General features: G+C 40.1%; 1 protein-coding gene across 3 annotated transcripts; it reads left to right on the top strand.

Annotated features, from left to right (window-relative positions):
* Window positions 1-1,963: 1,963 nt before the first annotated feature.
* On the top strand, window positions 1,964-12,025 carry sh3bp5lb (SH3-binding domain protein 5-like, b). 3 transcript variants are annotated; one of them, XM_083544354.1, is made up of 7 exons: window positions 1,964-2,284; window positions 2,578-2,824; window positions 3,035-3,097; window positions 5,340-5,468; window positions 6,740-6,901; window positions 8,576-8,749; window positions 10,055-12,025. In XM_083544354.1, the coding sequence occupies exons 2-7, from the start codon at window positions 2,585-2,587 to the stop codon at window positions 10,634-10,636; spliced, it is 1,350 nt and encodes a 449-aa protein (XP_083400480.1). In that variant the 5' UTR covers window positions 1,964-2,284; window positions 2,578-2,584; the 3' UTR covers window positions 10,637-12,025. The 3 variants fall into 3 exon arrangements, with proteins under 3 accessions (XP_083400480.1, XP_083400481.1, XP_083400482.1); XM_083544355.1 differs by lacking the exon at window positions 8,576-8,749 and having other exon boundaries at window positions 2,061-2,284; XM_083544356.1 differs by lacking the exons at window positions 1,964-2,284; window positions 2,578-2,824; window positions 3,035-3,097 and adding an exon at window positions 4,523-4,666.
* Window positions 12,026-12,997: the final 972 nt, after the last annotated feature.

The raw sequence follows: 12,997 nt of genomic DNA, 5'->3' as shown, positions 1-12,997 counted from the left end.
CAGTCATTCATTGCAGAGCATTTATTTCATTTTAATTCAATGAATGATTAGAACTCTGGTTAGAATTATTCCTGACTACTGCCACGGTTTTCAGGAGTTCATACCATACCAGATTGGCAGAAACGTTACCAGAAGCATTCGAGGAACATTCTCCGTATCGTGATGCGATTCAATAATGTTTTTCAAATGTTATGGGAAGGTTATATTCTAAAAAATTATCAGGTGCAAAGCATGTGTACAGGAAAACTTTACTGAAAAATGTGATGTCAGAAAAATAAACTAAAACATTGCCAGAATGTTCTGGAAACCAGCTAATAGCTGCGTCACCTAGGGTGCAATCAGCTGGGGGGCGCCAGTGAGCGCAACCCATTTAAATTATTTACCTGTTTTTTGCAATGATTATTACATTTGTTTAATCGTTTTTATAAAAGGTTGAACGATTTGTAGGGTGTTTAAGTGAAGCATCATGGTGGGAGCGTGGAGCCATTGGGAAAGTGTTACAATAAGAATCTTACCTAGGGTGACTAAAAGGCTAGAAATGGCCCAGTTTGGTAGCTTTAGTTGGAAAGTCTTTAAAGATTTGGTTCTCACGTGTTGTGCATGATAGATAACATGTTTCTTGAGTGGAAATTATTATTTAAAGGTTTCCAAAAACACAAGAGAAAGATTTTCAAAATCTCTGGTTGCAAAAAGTTCAAATCATTTTAAGCTTTTTTAGAAACTACAGAGAAACATTCTCCAAACAAAGTTGGGTTATGCTAGGGTTATTTAAACATTATAGGAACATTATGGGAATATTACAGGAATGTTTAATTGGAAAAGGCAATCTTTGGAATAAATAAGCATATTGTAATATGAATGCTTTGGGTTATTGAAGACTCCACAACTCCAACTAGCGATTTGGTTCTCAAGTGTTAGGCATGATAGGTTGCATTAATGTTGAGAAGGAAAATTATTTGAAGGCTTCCCTAATCATTGAGAGAAAAACTCTTAAAACAAAATGCTATGAGATTACGTTACGGTAACATTGGGAGAAAAATGTGTTTGGAATTATATTGTGCAGGTCATGTATTGTATTTCTGTAAAGAATCCTTACAGGTTATAGATGTGATGTCTCATTGGGTTCAGGGAACAAACAGCAACTTTGTAGGAATGTTCTGGGAACCAATTAATTGGGAGCTGAATAGCTTTAATTGGAAAAGGGAATCTTAAAATTAAATGGACATATTGTAAAATGAATGCCACGGGTTATTAAAGACTTCACAGCGGTCAGGGGTTTGGTTCTGGTTTCTGCAAGGTTTCCAAGAGGTTCATATCAATTAAAGTTTTCCATTCCCAAGAACATTCTCCAAACTATTGTGGATTACAGAAGGTTATTTAAACGCTAATGGAACGTTATGAAAATGTTATGGCAATGTTTTCTTCATAATAATAATAATAATAATATTTAGGGTATATGTTGTATTTATGTAAAGAATGTATTTCTGAAGAAGAAACCTTACAGAGAAAAGATGTGATGTCAGAACATTTGTTAAACCAATCCCAAATGTTGTACGAGGGTTCTGGGAACCAATTATTGTGAGCTGGGTAGCTTTAATTGGAAAAGGAAATATAAAAATAATTGGAGATATTGTAATATGAATACCATTAGTTAATAAAAACTTTACAACGGTCAAGAATTTGGTTGCATGTTGCTTGAGGCGGAAACATTATTTGAAGATTGCTAGGAACATTAGAAGAACGTTCTTTATGGTGGATTACAGCAGGTTTATATGAACGTTAAGGGAATGTTCTCATCGAAAGCTTTCCAGAGTCAATAGAAGAACTTTCTCCAAGCTGTGATGGATTCAAATGTTACAAGAACGTTATGGGAACATTATTTGAATGTTCTCAGAATATTAATTTGCAGTGTTGTATTTCTGTAAAGAAATCTAACAGGAAAAAAAGATGTCAGAATGATTAGAGAACAAAATAGAAACGTTGTAGGAACTTTTCTGGGAACCAATTATGAACTTCGTAGCTTTAATTGGAAAACATTGAAATAAATATACATAGTTTAATAAAATGAAAACGTTATTAAAGACTTGAGAAGAATGAGGAGTTTGGATCTTCTGTGTTGGACCTGTCACTAAGTGGAGGAGTGAGAAGGAGAAGGAGCCTTTGGAGAGCAGAGGGTTATTCCAGTAGATCTTCGAAGATGAGGAGGGGGGAAACCTTGACACACAATTCGACTTCGGGCAGGGAAAGCAGGGGATGAGAGGAGTCCTGACCTACTCAAATAAAGGTAGTAAGCATTATTTTAATGATTGTTGAATGATTAAATTGCTTTTTATACATTAAAACGTTAACATATTGTACCTGCACTTTGCTAACGGTCCCGTCTGGCATTTCTGCTTTCAGTAGCAACCTGCTAGCTAGCATGCTAATTTTTCAAAAAATATCACATTAAATTAGACAGTTTTTTAATTAACCCAAAATATTTATCTGGAATGATTTATTTTGATTAATTATATATTTATCACCGAATTCATTTGGCGTGCTATTGTTTTTAATTGGTCTGGCCGGTCGGTCTTGTAGGCCGCGCATGGAGCCGGGGCGGTTGCGTGAGAATCCCCCCGGTTCTGGTGAGAACGATGGCGGGGAATGGAGGGGAGAAACTCCCGGTGTAGAGGCAGAGGAGGAGCGGAAACCCAGCGCCGTGGGCAGCTGCAACGGCACCGCATCCGCGGCTGGGTGTGTCCGGGCCGGTGGGATCACCGTGCGGGAAAATGAAGAGGACGAGGAGGATCAGTACAAAGATGAAGAACTGGACCCCAGAATACAGGTTTTTGCACTAAAATTCTAAAATTTTAAAATAAATTATTGTTTGATCCAATGCATTTCTTTGAATTATAAAAGCATAAAAAAAATTATAAAAAATGCTCTTAGAGATGTTTATATATTTTTATTATTATTATTATTATTATTATTATTATTATTATATGCATTTATGAATTTTTCCTGCTCTGTAATGGTTCTAAAACTCCCCAAATAGGAGGAACTGGAACATCTCAACCAGGCGAGTGAGGAAATAAACCGACTGGAGCTTCAACTGGATGTGAGTTAAATTGAAGGTTGAATCCGAAAAGGCCGTCATGATCAGGCATTCCGACTGTATTTCTGTATCTCATATTCAAATGATGAGATTTTTATCAACTGGGTTGACCTTTTTAAAGCACATTGTGTAACACATGAGAAAATCCAGTATCTCTCAGAATTTTGTGTTTGTAATACTAATGACGAAGTACAGATGTACAGATGACGAAGACGATGGCTTCACCCTTCCTTACCTCTCCTGTTCTTTAATCCATTTTTGTCAAGTAGGCTTTATTGTCAATCCAACCATATCCAATGTAGTACACGGTGACATTTAACAACGTTCAATTACCAAAAGGAACGTGGAAGTTCATAAAAACACAACATTTAGTGCAAACAAACAAAAAGAAAGACAGCATCAGAAAAGCAGACAGTAGACACAGTAACTGTAAAAAAACAACAAAAACCATGACACTGTACAGTCGACCAGTACGGTAGAAAAAGTTGTACAAGTGGATTGTCTGTACAATAAATACTGTACATGTAAACATTTAGTTCAAATGTAAACATTAAATTGAAACAGCGATTTTGTACATTTTTTGGCTGTTGATGTGTCAGTCCAGTCCCTTCATGTTGAGGAGTCTGAACGCCTGTACTCCTGCTCGTTCATGCTGCCGCAGTGCAACGCGTAAAATCTTCAACATTCAGGTCATGTGTTTAAGAGAATGTTCAAAATACAAGAATCCCCCCAAAAATGTGATTTACTTTATGAAGGTCTCAAACATCAGGATCAGGGCAAACAATGTCTAGGTCTTTGTCCATAGCATGGTTGTTGCCTAAGACAACTTTTCAGAAAGTAAAACGGTTTCAGGGGGAAAAATATTCCAGTCATATATACACACTATATTGGCAAAAGTTTGCGGACACATTTTGCGCAAGTCCCGATTTGCTCTTACAATTCTTTCCACTCTTCTGGGAAGATGTTCCTCTGGACGTTCTTGTAGTATTCGGTGTTACCTTTTGACTGCATTGTGTGAAAAAACCCAGGAAATCAGCATTTTGTGGAATTCTTAAGCTTGACACTAATAACTATGCCATGATGTAAGTGACTAAATTGATGGAATGGATCGTTTTTGAATCATTCTTACATTTGATGTGATTCTTGAACGATCCAGAAGACCTTTGATATCTACATGATGATTACATGAACGAGCAGGTGTACAAGTAACTGAGTTTCTAGAATAAATGGAAATAAGTGGTAAATAGGGACGCAATTTCTATGGGAATTAACAGGAATATATTAAATTCAACAGGATTCGATGGGAATAAACTGGGAATTTTACAAGAATTCCCGGTTAGCCAATAATAGGGAACTTAAATGTAGTTGAAAAACCAATCTTGCAGGATCATTTTGGTTAAAACCAGATTTATTTTTTTGTAATTTCAGTTGAATATCTACCTGCACGTTCATCAATCACATGCACACAGCACACTTACTGCAGGGCCACCGAGGCCACGCCCCCTACATGCACCGTGCAACATAACACACATCATTTCTTGAATCCTGAATGTAAAACAAATGTCCATCTTGGTGAGTATTTACATACATTTTACATACATTTATGTTTAAAGCTTATGCTGTGTGTAAGCTACTGTGCAACAACATTATACTAACATTTAAAATCGAAAATAATTTTTTTGTATTAGTTTGCATGCATGTCGGCTTATGACCAACCAAAATGTCTATATATATGTTTATATGATAGTTTATTAATATACAGTTTAAATTTCCCCACATTTATAACCAATTCCCATAAATTTCTGTTTTTTCCAACTTGGAATATTTCCAAAATTCCCCAGATTTACCAGAAATGTATTGCCCCTTTGTAACCCCAGTGGTAAATAAAGGGGAAAAAAGACACAAAGGTGATTTCAAGTAAACACTAGAGTTACTATGTGTACTGTTTGAATTGTGTGTGTATAGTATATAGTAGTTATGAGATGAATTGGGTAATTTTGAATACATTTAAAAGAATAAAGGGTTTATTTTTATTTTTGATGTCCGTCATATTTCGGAACTGTATCCCGGAAAGTTTCCATGTTAGAACTTTTCAAAGAAGCTACAAAGGAACCTTTTGAAGACCCAATTTTCCTAAATGCAGAAAAAAAAACCCATAGCATTTTGATCTTTCGTGTTCATTTTGCCAAAGCACACGAATGTATTCTTTTTATTTTTGTAATTATTCCTTTTTTGTTGTTTTAAGGAGGCACGTTCAAGCTACAGGAAAATCCTCACTGATTCTGCACGCAAACTTAACGCTCAGGGCTCCCAGCTCGGTGCGTGCATCGAGAAAGCCCGGCCATACTACGAAGCTCGGAGACTAGCGAAAGAGGTGCGTTAGCGAAGCACGTACCATTTCATTCCCTGTGCAGAAATTCTCCTTTCCGTGATGTGTCGCAGCTCTGCTCAGGAAACGGTAATGATGCTTTCAGTTAAACGAGCGTGGAGAATGCGATCCAGAAAATATCCCTCGGCTTAATGATCATTACGGGCCAAGACAGTCCATGTGGTCCTTAATACAATTAACCCCTGGCAAACACGCGATATGATTTGCAGATCACTTTTCATTAGCATTGTTAGCATCCAATCTCCTACATGTAATTGGGCTGGTGGAAAACGCTCGGCCGAGGCCACGAGGTGTAATTGAAAACAATCGAAACAGAATTGGTTTGTATGATTGAAACAGAATCGGATTGAAGTCTGACCCGGTTAGCCCCCTCGTCGAGCGCACGCTATCCGGCACATAAACCGGCCATTCTCGAGGCCTAATAAGTATTTATTAAGATTTACTGTTTTTTTTTTTTTTTCTCCTATGCTAATTCTCCATCACAGGAGTGTCCAACACACCATCGTTCATCTAACAACCCCAAGAATTTAGTTTTCTCTCCGTAATCTACTCCACCTGCCTCTGCTGTTCAGATTCCCCCCGAAGACCTCGGCTGAGTTGTATTAGATTGTATTGGAAGTAAATTCTGTAGCAGTGCAGATCTTTAAAGGCAATAATGCCTACTGCTGCTGTATAATCTACTCAGAATTGGTATTCAGGGCACAAAATGGTTTAAGGCCTTTTCCTGCCTGAGACATTTGAAGCGTATCTTGGCCAAAAAAAAAAAAATGATGCCCATGCTCTAACAGGAGCTGCCATCAATCTCTTTGTCATGACTTTAAACTTAGACGAACCTTGTGCATCCGCCAAAGAATTTTGGGTGCTTTTGCTTGTCGCTTGTTTTTTTTTTTTTTTTTTTTTTCTTTCCCCAGCCCATAACTGCGAATCGATCTTCATTTAGGAACGTTTTGTCCAAAACTGAGTTAGACATCACGCTCGGTGGCAGTGACACTTTTTCACTAGTTTAGCCGTCTGAAATATGGCCCGCCGTTACAAGTTCCCGGCATTTATCGATCGGAAGCTTTTCACTCCAGCGCAGCAATTCCTTATTCTGCCGAGTCAGCTTTTTTTTTTGTCATTTTGGTTTAATCGAAACCATCTTGCCTTACATCCTCGCATCGAATCGTCTGCACGGATTGCGTATGCGCCATCATCAATGAAAATGTAAGCACACTGATTATTGATGTGTGTGAACGACGGGTCGCTTTTACCAACAGGCCCAGCAGGAAACGCAGAAGGCCGCGCTGCGCTACGAGCGGGCCGTCTCCATGCACACGGCCGCGAGGGAAATGGTTTATGTGGCCGAGCAGGGCCTCCTGGCTGACAGAAACACGCTGGATCCAACCTGGCAGGAGATGCTCAATCACGCCACGTCGAAGGTACAATAAGCAATAAAAGCAATAGGCTCAGTAATAAAAGCTTCACTCTTAACAGGAGCGTAGTTTATTAAGGATTTTCGGATGTGTTTAAATCCTTCTAATTAGGTAAAATACCTTCAGAAATGTCAAGGTTGTATGGGTAATGCATTTTAAAGACGCCATCACAAAAGCCAGTACAGAGAAGAAGCCTTTAGGGTTTTTTTTTTTTTTTGGCTTTCCCAAGCACAAAATTTTAAGATGCCATAATCCGATATGACATTCAGCCTTTTTTTTTGTTTTGTTTTTCTGTCTCCATGCAAGGCTCAAACCTGACAGATGAAAGTGAGTCACTAAAAATGTTAAAATCTAAAAAAAAAAACCGTAATTAGTTAGCACCCATACAAAGCAATTTCCCTGCAAGTGTACGTAATAAACACAGTCCTTCAGAGATAAGTGCTCTTACCTCATTAACGCTTTCCCATGGATTCCGTCAACCCCCTGCTGCTTAAACACTCGCTCTCAGGGACCAATCAATGCTGCTGATTAATGCGTACCTGCACTTACTGATCAAGGTTACACGTCTCTATTTGGATTCCACACAAGTCTGCTTGCGGCTTTAACACTGCTAACTTGTAAAAGTAGAAGTTATCTTACATTACAGCACAGGTGCCATGTTTTTTTTAATTTTCTTTTTAATTTTTTTTATTTTATGTATTAGGGTTGGGAGTGTACGATCAAACACAATTCGTATCCTACACTATATGGACTAAAGTTTGTAGACACCTGACCATAAGATTATATGCTTTTTGAACATCCCATTCCACAGTTGTTCCCCATTTGCTGTTATAAGAACCATTATTCTGGGAAAATGTTCCATTAGATTTTGTGAGATCTCCATCCATCCACAAGGGTTTTAGCAAAGTCAGGTACTGATGTAGGTGAGGGTGAGGAGGCCTACAGTTTGGGAAAACCATTTACATTATATTTGTCAACTAGCAGACGACCATTCACATTCATCTCATTCATACAGCTGAGCAGCTATGGAGTTAAGGGCCTTGCTCAGGGGCCCAGGAGTGGCAGCTTGGTGTGATTGGGATTTGAACTCACGACTTTCAGATGCAAAGTCCAATGTCTTAACCACTAAGCAACCACCTCCCCAACTGACTGGAAAGGTCAGGTGTCTCAATACTTTTGTCCCTATTCTCAAATCTGATTGGTCAGGTGTATTTCCTGAAACAGTAACTCAGACATTAAGGCAAAAATCAATGCACAGTACTTGATCATGATTTAGAGCAATAGGTTATACAGGGAGCTGTAGGATGGACAGTCCATGTCATTTAATCCAAAAGTTCAAGGAGACATAAAAATGTAAGGAGACATTAAATTCACTGTGCACTTTCTCATGTAATTGAGTAAAAAACTAAATATTTTTGTACCATTTCTATAATGTAAGTAATAACAGGAAATGGCTTTTTTCATGGCCATTCCACAATGTTTAAGTGTATCTATTAAACGTCTAAAAAGTCCGAAATCCTTTAACGTCGAACGCCATATAACAGTGAAAAGTATCGCCATTAGTGTAAACGGTCGCATCTCAATAGTAAATGATGCATGAAGATTAAAAGCCTACGAGCCAAGCAGAGCTGCGCTCCGAGTGACCGCAATCTCTCATGCGTGTGATGTGGCCTTTGGCAGGTGAACGAAGCCGAGGAGGAGCGCCTGCGTAGCGAGAGAGAACACCAGCGGGTCACGCAGCTGTGTCAGGAGGCCGAGGCGCGAGTCCAGACTCTACAGAAAGCTCTCAAGAGGGTCATCGTCAAGTCTAAACCATACTTTGAACTCAAAGCCCAGTTCAACCACATCCTCGAGGTAGACGGCTGACACAAATTACCGGTATAATGAGAAGCATTTGGGCTCACGCACAAATAGAGCTCACGCTGCTTTGATAGACATATTGATTTATAGGCGCTGCCAGGGTCCTCACAATAACCTTAAAATATGCAAACTGTTTGCGGAGACTTCAGAGTTGTCACAGCTAAGCGCTTCGGTAGGGGATGAGAGAGCTTTCATGAGGATTCATATTGAAGACAGCGACCGCAGAGCTGACAGAATACAGCAGAGTTCCTGGGGGGATTGAGAACAAATTAAATATTTCTTTTTGTTTTGATGTGTTATAAAACCACCTTTTTATGGGTGTTTTATTTATTAATTTTTATTTATGGTTTTGTTTATTTATTTTTCAGAACCTTTTTTTTTTTTTTTTTTTCTAATGAGTGTTTTTTTATAATATAATTTTTTGCTCATTTTCGTGAGTGCCAATAATACTGGAGGGCTCTAGTTCAGTCACGTTTAAGCTGGATTTTTATCTCCGAGAAGAGCTCTGAAGTGAGATGACGTTGTTTCCTGCAAATAACTCGCACAGGAGGAGAGCTCGTGGTCAGAATAGCACATGGTAACGTGGTCAGAAAAGCATCAGTTGCTCCCGATAGACGGCTGCATCGGGATTGGGATCCAAACCTCGCGCGAGAGGGCAGTTTTACCACGCGTGGGATCAAACGAATATAGCGGCATCCCCCAGATCCGGCTAGTTGTAATGTTTTGTTTGAAAGTTGTTCATAATTTAGAGGTTTTTAGGACTAATAAAAAAATAAGGTGTTAATGTGTGGTTCTTTACTATCAGATTAATGGTTTCTAGGATTAGGTTTAGTGTCTGTTATAATCTTATAAGTTAATCGCAGCCTTAACGTTGGTGTACTTTTGTTTGTGGACAATGTTTGCGGGAGCGGGCGGGAATGTCATGGGAGCAGGGATCGGATCACAGTCCCTGGCAGGGCTCTCTGTCCTAATGTAGACAGGAACATGTCTTTTGATACACCGACTTATGGAGGCCGGTGCTCCCTGTGACTGTGCACAGCCTTGTGCTGCTTGAGACTTTTTGATACCACCTCGTTTATATCTACACAGGGTTTGTCTTAAGTGTGCTATCATTTCTCTCAACAGAGTTGGTAGAGATGGTTAAAACTGTATCTTAGGTTTGTAACCCAGCGAATCAGTATCGATTTATTCATTGATACTCTTTTGTACGTCGCTCTGGATAAGGGCGTCTGCTAAATGCAATAAATGTCAAATGTGACCCAAGTAAATTTGTAATTTGCGATTCAAAATCCTTCGCAGGAACACAAGGCCAAGGTGGTCCAGCTGGAGGAGCGGGTGGCGAAGGTAAAGACGCGCTACTCGGTCGCCCTGCGCAACCTCGAGCAAATCAGCGAGCAGATCCACGCCCAGAGGGGGCGCGTTCGAGCGGCCAGGCAGCGAAACCAAGCCCGCGGAGGGCGGAGCTCACCAGTAGGGGCGGAAGCCGAGGGCATCATACAGGCAGGGGCTTATGGAGGAGTAGGGATGAGTATGTTGGATAACGATTGGGCAGATCAGGAGAAAACCAGGCAGTGGGTTGAGAAGCACAGGGAGGAAGGGTGGGGCCAAAGGGTTGATAGGGCAGGGTCAGACTCTTTGTCCATCATCAGCCTGCAGACCATCGCCTCAGACCTGGAGAAGTGCGACTCGGTGGAGCACCTGGGCGACCTGAGCGATGTCAGCAGTGTGATCGGAGAGGAAAGAGAGGGCGAGAAAGAAGGCTTGAGCGTGTTCAAGCAGGGAGCAAAGAGAGAGAGCGAAACCGCAGCCTCAGGAACCGAACGACCTCAGAAGGACCGAGAAAATTTTGTTAAGCAGCACCATCGGAGCGTGAGCTTGTAAAATATAAAGCACCTTAAACCTCGAGGTCCATGCCTTTGCCTTTAGCCTTCCATACTTTCCCCTCTCCTCTCTCGGAGGCAGTGTTACAATTCTCACCGGCTTTCCAGTGCACTCGCAGACAGAGATGTAATAGACAGAGCGCAGCGTGAGTGAGAGGAAAGCGTGAAAGGCTGTGATGGAAGGCATCGAAACGCTTCATCAGCTCCTACAGGACTCCCGTCCGGCAGCAGCAACCGAGACACAGAAGTCGTTTTTAGTCTGTAACGACAAAGAAAAAGCGTAATGACGACTTGGCATGGCGGTGTTTCTCTATCGCAGAGTTTACTTTTCTGTTCCTAATATTAATGAATAACAATAAGGGAAGAAACGTAGGGGGGCGACGCAGCGCGTCGTCTGTGGTTTTGTAGTTCTCGTGCGCCGATCCTCACTTTCACTTCTACTAGAAGAAAATATGAGAAAGGGGGTGGAGGGACAGGGCGAGAAAAGAAAGACAGGGTGTAACTACAGTCTAACACACAGATTGTAAATAGATCCCAGCGCTCATCACGGATCAGGGGCTAAAAATAACACCTGGCCCGTTTGCTGCATGAGAGAGAGCGAGCGAGTTCAGCGATTTATTACTTTGTGTTACGCCGCTTCTCCTGTCAGGCTGTAATATCCACGCAAAAGAAAAAAAACGACACAAAAACGGAGTGACGCGCTCCGGCTCGACTGTGAAATGGTTCTGTTTAAGTCGCGTTTTTTTCTTTTCCTTCCCGAAAGTGGATTCGTGAGCGTTTTTTGAAGAAAGGGAAATCAGGAGTGCCTTTTCTTCCACACCCAAGCTAAGTCAGTATGCTGTCCTGAGGTAGCGCCTTCGTATTTATAGAACATTGTGGCATTTATCGTAGTCCCGAGTAGCATATCTTACTGAACAGAATAGTCTTGGCTTTATTTATTTTAATTTACTCAAGCGCTACATATTCAGTGCCACATTAGTGCTAGATTTTGATTTTAAATAATGTACAATAATGTTTACAAGTACGGTTTTTCCAACTGAAGATGCACTTAGAGGAAAAACAACTCGTCCATGCTGATGTATGTGTGTAGGACTGAAACGAACGGACAGCACTGTATCGCTCGTTCGTCCACGTCCTTTAAATGGTTTTCTTTTAATCCTGCTATAAATCCTTTTTCTCTCTCTCTATCTGTCTATCTCTCTTAACTACTCTCTCGTAGTTCAGACACTGGAAAATGGCCCAATCAGTTATGGCTCGTAATTTCTCACACTCTGTGTAACTGAGTATTAAAGTATACGATAGAGGATTATACTACATCTCACCTGTATTAATTCTGTAAATGTTAATTTATTGAACTGCTGAGGATATTAAAACTTGAATTTAACACCTACCTCTGTGTTTCTTGTTCTTTTGTCTTAACATTTCACAAAATAACATTTATTTTCCATTAACCTTCTCCGAGCCTTCAATACGGAGGTGGTAAAAGATACCGTTTAAGAGCTTCGTTCACAGCACTCGGGTCAAATCGCGATGAAACTCGCCACGTAGATGAAACGGTTCCCTGAAGGCCCATGACTTGACGTGGAAAACGTTTCATTTCGCTTTTTGTTTTGTGCAATTTTGACCTTAAAATTTTGCTTTTTAAACTGCTAGAAAACAAAAATGCATTGTCTTTTTTTTTGTTGTTGTTTTTAATTATTATTATTATAAAATTATTAGTATTATTATTATTTTTTTTTTTTGCAGATTAGGGCCATGCCCACACTAAGTTTTTTATTTGAAAACGCATATTTTTCTTCCTATTTTCACCCTCCATCCACCCCGAGGTTTTATTTTAACGAAACTGCGTCATTTAACGCAAACTCTGTTTTCGTGTCGCAGTGCAGAATGTGAAAACTGAGGCTTCCAAAAACTATGCCGCGTTTAATTTTTTTTACGTTGCCACGAAGTTACAAAGAGTTGGAAAGTCAGTAAACGGCAGGCGGGAATGACATGGGTCGTTTTGTTTATTAGTTTCACCTTTTGGGAAACGAATAAAAAACATTGTGTGGATGCGGAACGTTCACTTTTTTTTTTCTTCTTCAGACATTTTTCAAATGTGTCTGGATTAGTGTAGACGTAGCCTAGGTAGTGTCTCTCTGTCTCTGTCTCTTTGTCTGAGGTCCCAGTGGTTTTGTCTGTTTTCTTAATTTCGGACCTGCCTGATTCATCCTGATGCCATACTTCTAGTTGAAGTTTCCTTCAATTAGATGATTCCACATAAGAAGATCTACAGTGAGGAAAATAAGTATTTGAACACCCTGCTATTTTGCAAGTTCTCCCACTTAGAAATCATGGAGGGGTCTGAAATTGTCATCGTAGG

The sequence above is a fragment of the Silurus aristotelis genome (genome assembly GCF_946808225.1).
Source record: "Silurus aristotelis genome assembly, chromosome: 6".
NCBI classification, from domain to species: Eukaryota; Metazoa; Chordata; class Actinopteri; order Siluriformes; family Siluridae; genus Silurus; species Silurus aristotelis.
The sequence above is the reverse complement of the archived record's forward strand: the minus strand, read 5'-3'. Positions and strand labels throughout refer to the sequence as shown.

Excerpts from the sequence above, each read along its gene's own strand:
- sh3bp5lb (XM_083544354.1), top strand. The coding sequence starts at position 2,585 with ATGGAGCCGGGGCGGTTGCGTGAGAATCCCCCCGGTTCTGGTGAGAAC. Across the intron at positions 2,825-3,034 it reads AACTGGACCCCAGAATACAG|GAGGAACTGGAACATCTCAA; the intron begins GTTTTTGCACTA and ends CTCCCCAAATAG. Across the intron at positions 8,750-10,054 it reads AGTTCAACCACATCCTCGAG|GAACACAAGGCCAAGGTGGT; the intron begins GTAGACGGCTGA and ends AATCCTTCGCAG.